Source organism: Rana temporaria, chromosome 3 (genome assembly GCF_905171775.1).
Source record: "Rana temporaria chromosome 3, aRanTem1.1, whole genome shotgun sequence".
NCBI classification, from domain to species: Eukaryota; Metazoa; Chordata; class Amphibia; order Anura; family Ranidae; genus Rana; species Rana temporaria.
In genome coordinates this window covers 129,369,483-129,382,355 of record NC_053491.1, presented here as the reverse complement: position 1 = coordinate 129,382,355, position 12,873 = coordinate 129,369,483, and the positions used below count along the sequence as shown (strand labels likewise).

The 12,873-nt window shown below is 45.0% G+C and overlaps 1 protein-coding gene across 2 annotated transcripts in view; it reads left to right on the top strand.

The window, feature by feature from the left end:
• The window catches only part of DMTF1 (cyclin D binding myb like transcription factor 1), an 84,361-nt gene that overhangs the window by 49,881 nt on the left and 21,607 nt on the right, over nt 1-12,873 (top strand). For both annotated transcript variants that reach the window (XM_040343431.1, XM_040343430.1), the window contains 4 exons: nt 2,021-2,249; nt 5,316-5,467; nt 7,327-7,536; nt 12,297-12,364. In XM_040343431.1, coding sequence (XP_040199365.1) covers nt 2,021-2,249; nt 5,316-5,467; nt 7,327-7,536; nt 12,297-12,364 — 659 coding nt within the window. The remainder of the gene's footprint in view (nt 1-2,020; nt 2,250-5,315; nt 5,468-7,326; nt 7,537-12,296; nt 12,365-12,873) is intronic.

The following is a 12,873-nucleotide window of genomic DNA, read 5'->3' as shown; positions in this document are numbered from 1 at the left end:
GGGGTACTTTATTGATAAGTAAAATGGACTCTTGCATCTATAGATGAATAGTAATGCAAAAATAGTACAGGACGCGGCGTACACAGCGCCGTCTTACGTTTCTCTGCTGGCCTCCGGCTTACGCATGTGTCACGTGATCTCGAATCCCTACGCCGTTGCGTCACGTACCTCGTGACTTCATCAGGGTTTTGAGGTTTTGTTGTGGACACTTATTGTAGTAGTTTGCACTACTGTTTGGAGCGCTTATCACATTTTTTATTTCAATCATTTTTTGTGTATTGCGAACACTTTTAGATATAGCTGCTCTTGACGTTTTTATATACACTCATATTACTTTAACACTGTTTCACTCACAGTAGCGCAAAAGTTTCTTCTTTTTCACTCAATAGCAATATATTGTAGAAACGTCCAACACAATACACCTAGGCCCAGCATGAAGGCACAGCGTCTGGAGCCACTTACTAACTCTACCAACAGTCTTTGGACTGCAGCGTCTGCCACGAGGAGCGGAATGAGACCTGGCCAGTCCACACTCTAAGGGGAGGCTTCTTGAAGGGAGGTAGACATAGTACCTGCACTGTCCCTACTCTTCTAGAACCTTCCCCTAAATCTAAGTCCTGTCCCTGCCAAATGGGGGAACCTGTCCCTACACTAGCAACTTGCATAAAACGTATCAACCCAGGAGCCAGAGTCTCCTGCGTTTGTTAACCCCAAAATAATGGATCCTGCTCCTTTAAAGCATGTTATATGACACAGTGCTTGTCCTGTGTCATTTGGTCCCCTGTAACACCTAAAAAACCTGGCTGATCCTGACAGTTTCTACCCTCCCCTCTAAAAACTGACCGCAGTGTATCATGGTCGCTGAGCCTGACACTGTGGTCAGTTTACATGCCTCTGTCATCTAGAGCCTGCTATCTGCTCTCCTCTCTGCTCCTGTGTCCACCTCCCCCTCCCCTCTCTGTCTATCTGCTTGTGACAGTGCCACCCCCTCCCCCCTCCTGCTGCTCTCATAACACTAACCTGTATACACCATCAGCACTGCCTCCCTTTGCAGTGTCCCCCGCTGTGAATTATTTATAAATGTAAATGCTGTAAGTACCTAATTTAAGAGCCAAGATTGCGATCACATGACCATCCAGCTCTCTCCTCCTCCCCTCCAGACTGAGGTCAGTGGGGGAATCGCAGCCCCGCCCGCTGCATCTCTCAGAGGAGAAAAGGAGAAAGCTGGCTGGTCATGTGATCGCAATCTCGGCTGTGAAATTTGGTATTTGCAGCATTTATAGCTATAAATCACACACAAAGGGGGATACTACAATAAGAGGCAGTGCTGATTGTGTATACAGGTTAGAGTGGATTAACAACCACTTTAAATAAACTCTACCTGACCCAAGATGGCCACTGAAGTCTTGTGCGGTGCCAGTGTCCAATCAGATAGCGGTCTCCTTGTGATCCCAGGAAGTCCTAGGGAAACCAAGGACAATTTCCTTCCCCTTCTGCATTTCCGCTTCAGTCGAGTGCCACCTGCAGTGGGGAGTACATACTGCATCTGCTTACATGCTGTTTCTAATGCTGAAAGTTTATACTGTTTTAATTGTGTTTGACCCCTGTGCATCCAATACCAGTGTTTTCACGTGACCATAAACGCAGGTGATGCATTTATCCCCATTGCCTGCAGCCTGTCAAACTCTATGAAAGGCTAAAATACGCGGCGGCTTGAAGCTGTACCAAGTGGTGCTCATATTTAGGGCCCAGTGTGCATGTGGTCTTAATGAACCCATGTTAGACAGACCCATTTTTAATTTCAAGTATAGGTTCATTATTGGCCATAACAAATTAATAGATATTTCCTCTTTCTGTTGTCTGACCTAATGAAGTGTCCTGTAGCCTTTCAGTCATTTCTGTCACTAAAAACTAAATACATGAGAGCCGAGGTGGCCCTATAAAGTGGACTATTTGTTATCATCTCCTTGAGAAATATTTATCTTCTAAGATCTTTCAAATCACATATGTATTATTTCAGGAAAATGGACAGATGAAGAAGAGAGAAGGCTAACAGACGTTGTTCATGAACTGACGGGCACAGAGGCTGGTGATATAGTAACACAAGGAGTGTCTTGGGCTTCTGTGGCAGAACGAGTGGGAACGCGCTCTGAAAAGCAGTGTCGCTCCAAGTGGTTGAACTATCTAAACTGGAAGCAGAGCGGTGGAACGCAGTGGACCAAAGAAGACGAAATCAATCTGGTTATGAGGTTTGAATTATCCTTCTTATATAAGTTACATATGTATAGTAGTAAGAAATGAACACTGAGCATTTACAGATCAATGGAAAGTGGTAAAGAAAATAGTAACTTACCCTTGTTTTGGGAAACGTGTGCTGCAAGGTGAGTACAGTAAAGTTGAGATGAATATGCTAGCTGAGGGCTTCTGCAAAATATACAGTTTGAAATTTGTCCCACCATTGTACCCCCTGTACATCATTCCCCAACACTGTACCCCCTGTACATCATTCCCCAACACTGTACCCCCCTGTACATCATTCCCCAACACTGTACCCCCTGTACATCATTCCCCAACATTGTACCCCCTGTACATCATTCCCCAACACTGTACCCCCTGTACATCATTCCCCAACACTGTACCCCCTGTACATCATTCCCCAACACTGTACCCCCCTGTACGTCATTCCTCAACACTGTACCCCTCTGTACATCATTCCCCAACACTGTACCCCTCTGTACATCATTCCCCAACACTGTACCCCCTGTACATCATTCCCCAACACTGTACCCCCTGTACATCATTCCCCAACACTGTACCCCTCTGTACATCATTCCCCAACACTGTACCCCTCTGTACATCATTCCCCAACACTGTACCCCCTGTACATCATTCCCCAACACTGTACCCCCTGCACATCATTCCCCAACACTGTACCCCCTGCACATGATTCCCCAACACTGTACCCCCTGCACATAATTTCTCAACATTGTACCCCCTGTACGTCATTCCCCAACATTGTACCCCCTGTACGTCATTCCCCAACACTGTACCCCCTGTACATCATTCCCCAACACTGTACCCCCTGTACATCATTCCCCAACACTGTACCCCCCTGTACGTCATTCCTCAACACTGTACCCCTCTGTACATCATTCCCCAACACTGTACCCCTCTGTACATCATTCCCCAACACTGTACCCCCTGTACATCATTCCCCAACACTGTACCCCCTGTACATCATTCCCCAACACTGTACCCCTCTGTACATCATTCCCCAACACTGTACCCCTCTGTACATCATTCCCCAACACTGTACCCCCTGTACATCATTCCCCAACACTGTACCCCCTGCACATCATTCCCCAACACTGTACCCCCTGCACATCATTCCCCAACACTGTACCCCCTGCACATAATTTCTCAACATTGTACCCCCTGTACGTCATTCCCCAACATTGTACCCCCTGTACGTCATTCCCCAACACTGTACCCCCTGTACATCATTCCCCAACACTGTACCCCCTGTACATCATTCCCCAACACTGTACCCCCTGTACATCATTCCCCAACACTGTACTCCCTGCACATCATTCCCCAACACTGTACCCCGCTGCACATCATTCCCCAACACTGTACCCCGCTGCACATCATTCCCCAACACTGTACCCCCTGTACATCATTCCCCAACACTGTACCCCCTGTACATCATTCCCCAACACTGTACTCCCTGCACATCATTCCCCAACACTGTACCCCGCTGCACATCATTCCCCAACACTGTACCCCTCTGTACATCATTCCCCAACACTGTACCCCTCTGTACATCATTCCCCAACCCTGTACCCCCTGTACATCATTCCCCAACACTGTACCCCCTGTACATCATTCCCCAACACTGTACCCCCTGTACATCATTCCCCAACACTGTACCCCCTGTACATCATTCCCCAACACTGTACCCCCTGTACATCATTCCCCAACACTGTACCCTCTGTACATCATTCCCCAACACTGTACCCCCTGTACATCATTCCCCAACACTGTACCCCCTGCACATCATTTCCCAACACTGTACCCCCTGCACATCATTCCCCAACACTGTACCCCCTGCACATCATTCCCCAACACTGTACCCCCTGCACATCATTCCCCAACACTGTACCCCCTGCACATCATTCCCCAACACTGTACCCCGCTGCACATCATTCCCCAACACTGTATCCCCTGCACATCATTCCCCAACACTGTACCTCCTGCACATGATTCCCCAACACTGTACCCCCTTCACATGATTCCCCAACACTGTACCCCGCTGCACATGATTCCCCAACACTGTACCCCGCTGCACATCATTCCCCAACACTGTACCCCGCTGCATATCATTCCCCAACACTGTACCCCCTGTACATCATTCCCCAACACTGTACCCCCTGCACATCATTCCCCAACACTGTACCGCCTGTACATCATTCCCCAACACTGTACCCCCCTGCACATCATTCCCCAACACTGTACCCCCCTGCACATCATTCCCCAACACTGTACCCCCGTACATCATTCCCCAACACTGTACCCCCTGTACATCATTCCCCAACACTGTACCCCCCTGTACATCATTCCCCAACACTGTACCCCCCTGCACATCATTCCCCAACACTGTACCCCCTGCACATCATTCCCCAACACTGTACCCCCTGTACATCATTCCCCAACACTGTCACCCCTGTACATCATTCCCCAACACTGTACCCCCTGTACATCATTCCCCAACACTGTACCCCCTGTACATCATTCCCCAACACTGTACCCCCCTGCACATCATTCCCTAACACTGTACCCCCCCCTGCACATCATTCCCCAACACTGTACCCCCTGCTCATCTGCTCTTTTGCTGTACCTCCTGCTCTGCTGCTGCATATCACTTTCAGCACTGCACTTCCTACCTTCCTGGTGGAAATTCATGTGGCTGTACAGTCCCAGGTGATTGGAGTTGAATGACTCTGCCAGTGATAAAGAAATAATAAGTTGCAGGTCCCGTGCTAGGTCAGGGGAACTGTCCTCCATTCCAGGAAGCCAGTGTGTGGTTGTTGACCGCCCCCAGTGGATTTTATTGTAGGGTTTGTTGTAAAATTTGACAATTAAAATAGGGCCTACGTTCATTAAAAGCATCAATGCTTTTCTAGCCATTCAAAGCTACTTTTGTTACTTTTTATTACTCATATTTTGCAAGCTCATCTTATGCTGGTGTGCATGTAGGATTCTGTCTATGAGAAAATGCCTACTGTCTTCTAATATTCCATTTCTGTTGATGCTAGAATAGCAGAGTTTGCTGTCTTGGATGAGAATGACATCAACTGGGATTTATTGGCAGAAGGCTGGAGCAGTGTTCGTTCTCCACAGTGGCTCAGAAGTAAATGGTGGACAGTAAAAAGACAGATCGCCAACCACAAGGACGTGTCTTTTCCTGGTAATGTAGATTTGTTGTTGCAAGTGTCAGAAAATTCTCCTTTTGCTTAAGTATTGTGATGTGTCTTCATATTTCATAAAATTACTGTTCTAACTCAAACACATAAATTATAATTTGCTTTAGGCCTTCAAACTGGTCAGTAAAGTATGATTGTGTATACCTACTCTGTCTGTTTTACTCTGTAAATGCTTATTCAAGGTTAGTCCTTTTCATTACACTTGTTAGGTTGTTTGGTGCTTCCCGAAATATATATTGATGCATTTATATACAGTGGAACCTTGGATTATGAGCATAATCCGTTCCAGGAGAATGCTTGTAATCCAAAGTACTCGCATATCAAAGCGAGTTTCCCCATTGAAGTCAATGGAAACTAAAATAATTAGTTCCGCATTGACTTCAATGGCATGCAATTCCGCATGTGGCCAGAGGCGGAGGGAGCCGGAGAGCCTCGGAAACAGCTGAAAAGGCCCGAGGACACTTCGGCTGACACCTCGGAAAGACTTTTAGGTAGATTCAGTAAGAGTTAGGCCGACTTATCAGTAGATAAGTCGACCTAACTCAGAATCTACGCCGACCTATGTTTAAGCGTATGCTCAAACAGAGATACGCTTAAACATATCTAAGATACGACAGCTTGCGCCGTCCTATCTTAGATTGCAATATTTCAGATGGCCGCTAGGTGGCGCTTCCATTGCGGTCGGCGTAGAATATGTAAATAAGTTGATACGCCGATTCACAAACGTACGCCCGGCCGCCGCAGTAGTTTTACGCCGTTTCCGTAAGGCATTAGCAGGCCTATGGTTATTCCATCTATTAGGTGGAATAACTATGTTAAAGTATGGCCGCCGTTCCCGCCGCGAGATTCGAATTGTTTACGTCGTTTGCGTAAGTCGTCCACGAATCGGGATTTACGTTGTTTACGTCCACGACAAAATCAATAGGCCCGTACGGCGTACTTAGCCGCAATGGGAAATGCAGGCGCCCGGCGCATGCGCAGTGACAAAAAAACGTCAAAAACGTAAGGTCAAGCCTTATTAGCATTAAACACGCCCCCCTTCCACACATTTGAATTAGGCGCCCATACACCCGCCCGCTTTAGGCTACGCCGCCGTATATTAGCAGGCAAGTATATTGAGAATCATTACTAGCCTAGCTAATTTATCATTACTAGCCTAGCTAATTTACACGCTAAGCTACGCCGCCGTAACTTTAATCCAATGTACCTGAATCTACCTATTTGTTCCCGAGATTTGCTGAGGTCAGCCGAGCTGTCCTCGGGCCTTTCATGCATTTCTGAACGGCGCCGATCGGCGACGTTCGGCTCTGGTGCCCCCCACCTCGGGCCAAATGTGGTACTGCAGGTCCCATTAGCTTGAATTCTGCTTGTTTTGCGAGACAACACTTGCAAACCGAGTCAGAATTAATTAAAAAAAAGTTGCTTGTCTTTCAAAAAGCTCCTTAACTAAGTTACTTGTAAACCAAGGTTCCACTGTAGTTCACTAAAATGAACCCATAGCACTTGACAAAATTCCGTTATTTCTTAATAATATACCAATGCAATATTATTTAGCATCACATGATGATGTTTTTGTGGTTAGAATATTTCCAAACCCTGTATGCTATGATATTGTAAAGCTAATGATATGCTTTCATAATATTCAAGTTTCATCAAACAGAACAATGAAATATGATTGTGAATGTTTTTATTACGGATAACTGCAGTAATACTCTGCTCCAACACACCCACTAATGAGCATTTATTGCAAGGTTCTCTTAAGTCAGCACAAAATAGTGCATCATTATTCTGAACATGGTATTTTCATAAATAATTGTTCATTTACAAATGTTTTTGTTTGTAGTATTAATTAAAGGCCTGCGTCAATTGCACGAAAACCAACCTACTCTCCTGGGTGCTCAAGATTTGGAGAACAAGGTGGACATCCAGTCTCCGAGTGCAAACTCCAGTGTGCAGCACGTTCAGATAAGATTAGCCCACTTAGAGGATAGCCCAGTTCTTCCTCAGAGTTCGGTGGCAGCATTGCAGATCCCTGTACAGATTACTCATTTAGGTAAGATAATTGCATTACTGCATGCTAAAAAAGTGGTCAGAGTATATGTTGTGATAGTGGCTTTATGTGCCTGTTGGATCTTTGTATTGGAAGGATAATTCTGGGGCCTAATTTATAATCGGGTAGGTTAGTGCGTGACTCGTCACTTCCGCCATCTATCTGGTGCGCAGGCGGAACGCAATCGGCATGCCTGTTCATTCGTATGGGGTGATTTAAAGTGGATGTAAACCCCAAATTAGTTTTTTTTAAATTAAGGCTTTCACCTTGTACAGTATAGAATGTCATCTGTGCCCAGTCTTGCCACAAAGAGTTAATCCAGCTCTGAGCAAGTTCTTCTCCCTTGCTGTGAGTGACAGGCGATTTACATATCTCCATGCACAAGCCTGAGAGAGGCATTCAGTGTACTTCAGATCCTCTCCTCCTTTCTTCTCCAGCTCTCCCAGAATTGGCTGATCCACACCTCAGCATGATTGGGGCATGCTGAAGTCATGTGGTGACTTTTCTGTTTTTTGACTGGATGTCAGTGATCATAGCAGAAGTTCAGTTTAAGAAATACACAGGAGAAAATGCATGTTAACAAGGGAAGTGTAGAGGTGGGCGGGGAGTCTACTGACATCATGACTCCACCCACTGAGCTTCGGAAAACAAACCCACCCACAGAATCTGCCGTTTTTGGGGGTCTCATAACAGACAGAGGGGAGACATTTGACAGGTAAGGATACATGCAGGAGGCATGCATATCCTTATAACCACTATGGCAGTAGTTTAGAAAGGATGAGAGTGGGTTTACATCCACTTTAAGTTTACTGAACTGTAAATGTTACATGTTTTAGATTTTTGGATTAAATCTTGATATATTACACCATTAGGAGTTTCTCTTCTCTCTTTGATTTATGACAATATCGTCATTGGCAGACATACCATTTGGGGGCTATATCACCCTGGAAGTTACATTGTTACCCTTGCTTGTTTGACTACCTGTAATGGGTGTCATGTCGGTCTGGTGAGTAGGATGGTTGCCTAATTATCGGTGGAAGATGGCACTTATTCCTCACAGCAATTAAGAATACTCCACTTTTTCAATTGGATTGAAGAATTTGGTGGTGGTTTATGGACTTTAATATTTGTTATAATACCTTGTGATTTTTGAGCGCGGTATGACATTTATTTATGTATAATTTTCCTTCATTATCACTAGACCCTTTTGGTAAGGGTTGCTCTCTCTCTCTCTCTCTCTCTCTCTCTCTCTCTCTCTCTCTCTCTCTCTCTCTCTCTCTCTCTATCTATCTATCTATCTATCTGTGACGGTAGTGGAAGATATCCCCGTCAAACATTCCCTTCTTCCCATAAAGAAAATCACCCAATATTCCACGAGGGGGAATATTCCTGGGATCGCCCAATAAGCCACACATGAGCCAAAGCTTACTGCTGGAACAAGAGACACTTTAATGGTACAACACCTAGGTTATATGTAGTTACAAACTGTTACAATGACAATCTCCGCCCCCCCCTCACACAGTGGGGGCTCCCATACAGATTATAGGCAGACACTTTGGAGCCGACCCTGTAGACGCATTTCTTAAGGGTAAACACAGGTCTTCTTCACACACACAATAGATCAGTTACCTTTTAAAATAGAGAGCTGGCTGGGGGTGGGACGTTAACATTTCAACAGTCTGTTAGGCAGAGGAATGAGTCACACATGAAATCACCTTTTACCTCTAACACACACAGCATTAAACTAGCAGGGAGAATTAAACTGAAGCATATATGCAAAAAAGTCCTTCACACTATCTATCTATCTATCTATAGATATATATATATATATATATATATATATATATATATAATCTATATCTTTCTCTATCTATATATAATAATCTCTATATATCACATCCGTTCAATCTCAATATTTTTTTTTATATTTTGTTAATTATCAGTACAGGGTGTGCGGTCCATAGGTTTTTCAAACTTATTTATAATTTAATTTATAATTGCTTATGTAAAGGGATTCATGTACAGAAAATATGTCAAGTTTTTAACAAGTTGTGAGTAGCTCTTTCAAATTAATGGCCATAAAATACTTGTGGTCATCAAAACCCAAGGCCTCTGATGTCCTGTGTGGACCTCTTTATAACTTCCTGCACACGAGTCAGCGGCTGTTTCCAGCTTGCCAGTGTACTTCTCTGCTGCCATAAAGTGCATGTGTGGGTCATAGACTATAACATCCTGTCACCAGGTTATGTCCCATTGTACCCTATGGCGGGAGCTGGTGTATGCATGGCATAGCAGAAAGGAAGCTCAACAATAGGCTGGGTAAGGGGCACATAACATTAGCAGAGTCTTAGCAAGACGCTTACCCCGACTTGTTCATTCCCCCACTTAGTTGGGGTAGGCGCTACACTTTGGTGGGGGTGGGTCAGCCACGCCCTGTGATCTTTGACCTCTGGGAACACGCCTTCTGACCTTTGACCTCTGGGGGAGGTCCCTGTTCCAATTCTTGAGTCCTAGCCATTTTCTTCAATGGTAAACCCTAACCCCTGTCTAGGAGTCCATTCCTGGGACTTCTAATCTTCCATCCCTCTTGAAGACGTAGTATTCCTAGTAAACCAATTTGAGATGGTGGATCAATCTCCAAGCTCTGCCAACCTACAGCCTCAGCAACACCACCACAAGGACCACAAGGAGGGCTTCCTCTGCCTGCAGTGAGCCTGGTTGTAGCACTGTGCCTTTCTGGCTGATCCCAGTACCAGTTGTCAAGGAAGGTTGGATGTGGCCCTATTTTTCCATCTAAGATAATTCAGGCCTAGAGGTCCAAAGCTGTAATGCTGCGTACACACGGTCGTTTTTTGTCTTGTAAAAAAACTTAGTTTTTTTTCTCATGAAAAAAACGAAGTTTTTCAAACTTCATTTTAAAAAATGACGTTGCCCACACACCATTGTTTTTTCAAAATGCTCTAGCAAAACGTGGTTACGTACAACACGTACGACGGCACTCTGTTCCATTCAAGTTCGCGTCATAACTTGCTTCTGAGCATGCGCGGGTTTAAAAAACGACGTTTTGAAAAACGACAAAAATTGAAGCATGTTTGAATTTTTTTTTTTTTCGTTTTTCAGAAGACATAAAACGACGTTTTGCCCGCACATGATCATTTTAAATGACGTTTTTTAAAATGTCGTTTTTTTTCATCACAAAAAACGACCGTGTGTACAAGGCATAATAATTTCAATGATGTTAGGGTGTTAGGATCAAAGGTTAACTATGGCTGAGGCCTTGTACACACGACCGAACATGTCAGCTGAAACTGGTCCGCGGACATGTCTGACCGTGTGTATGGCCTAGCGGACATTTTCCCGGCCTAGCGGATAGGTTTCCAGCGGACAAAAGTTTCTTAGCATGCTAAGAAACTTGTCCGCTGGAAACCTGTCCGTCGGACATGTCCGCTGGTTAGTACGTCTAACCAGCGGACCGAAATCCCGCGCATGCATCGAATTGATTCGACGCATGCGTGGAAGCATTGCACTTCCGGGTTTGAGAACGTTGGTGTCGTCTACGTCACCGCGTTCTCTGTCTGCAGGGATTTTGGTCTGATGGTGTGTACACACATCAGACCAAAATCTCCCAGGAGACATGTCCGATGAAAACGGTCCGCGGACCATTTTCATCGAACATGTCTGCTCGTGTGTACAAGGCCTAAGACTCATGCCGCGTACACACGGTCGTTTTTCGGCATGAAAAAAAACAAAGTTTTTCCAACTTCATCATTAAACACGACGTTGCCCACACACCATCGTTTTTGAAAAATTATGAACAAAGCGCGGTGAAGTACAACACGTACGACGGCACTCTGAAGGGGAAGTTCTATTCGCCTTTGGGCAGCTTTAGCTGATTCCTTGTTAGTAAAAGACGATTTGCGCTTTTTTGTCTGTTACAGCGTGATGAATGTGCTTACTCCATTATGAATGGTAGTTTTACCAGAACGAGCGCTCCCGTCTCATAACTCGCTTCTGGGCATGCGCGGGTTTAAAACGTCGTTTTAGCCCACACACGATCATTTTTTACAACTCGAAAACGACATTTTAAAAAACGACATTAAAAAATGCAGCATGTTCGAATTTTTCTTTTGTTGTTTTTCAGAAGCCGAAAAACGATGTGAAGCCCACACACAATGATTTTAAATGACGTTTTTAAAAATGTCATTTTTTTTTAATGCCGAAAAACGAACGTGTGTACGCGGCATCAGATTATCTGCACAGGCAGTCCCCGGGTTACAAATGAGGTTTTGCGAGTTTGTTCTTAAACTGAACTTGTATGTAAGTTGGAAAAGGTACATTTTTTTAAGTGCACCTCCAGCCAAACATAATTTTTAAACGTTTTGAATATCATAGTGAAGGGTTAACACCCATGTAATGTTTGTTTTGCTGTCTGTGCCCCTACCCTCACTGGATTTTTCAAATTTTGGGTTGTTGTGGAAACAAGGATTGGTGATGGTGCTTCAGTGATTAGTTTCCATGCTAACACTTACAGGAGTGAATTTCCCTTCATAGGGGGTAGATTTCCTCTCACTTCCTGACTGTTGTCTCCCTCCGTTTGTAAGTACGAGTTGTATGTAAGTTGGATGTATGTAACTTTGGGAGCTTCTTTTATTGGGCTGATAACACTAGCCACATTCTGAAATCCTCTTTATTGGATGCCTGAGTAGTTGTTGTGGCTATAATTTTTAATAATAACAATTAATATTTTTTTATATATATTATAGGCCCAGACCCCACCTCCCCCAGTTCCGATCCAGATGCTGGTACGCTACAGACATTTGAGATCCTACCAGTAAGTGTTTTTGGCTCATCAGCTATTGCTTTTTAAACTTTGTTTATAATAATTTTATAAAGGTGCAAAAACCTTTCAATTGTCGCCAGGGGTAAAACAGAAGGGTAGTAGAATGTAATTAAAGGGGTGTTCCAGCCAATTTTTATGTTTATTAAAAGTCAGCAGCTACAAAAAGTGTAGCTGCTGGCTTTTAATAAACATACACTTACCTGCTCCAGCGTTCCAGCGACGCGCCGGCCGGGGCTCCGCTCCTCTCCCCCCCTCCCCGGCCGGCGTCTTCATTTCAACTGTGGGCACCCGGCTGTGACAGCTTTCAGCTTCACGGCCGGGCACCCACTGTGCATGCGCGAGCGGCACTGCGCATGCGCGCGCAGCCCGGCCCTGCGCCATCTGATTGGACAGGAGATCGCCTAGGACCTGTGACGTGTCCTAGGCGATCGCCTACAGGGAGGGGCTGCTGTAGGCGATTAAGCTTAATTGCCTAACCAGCCTCTCGGAGGAAGTGGGAC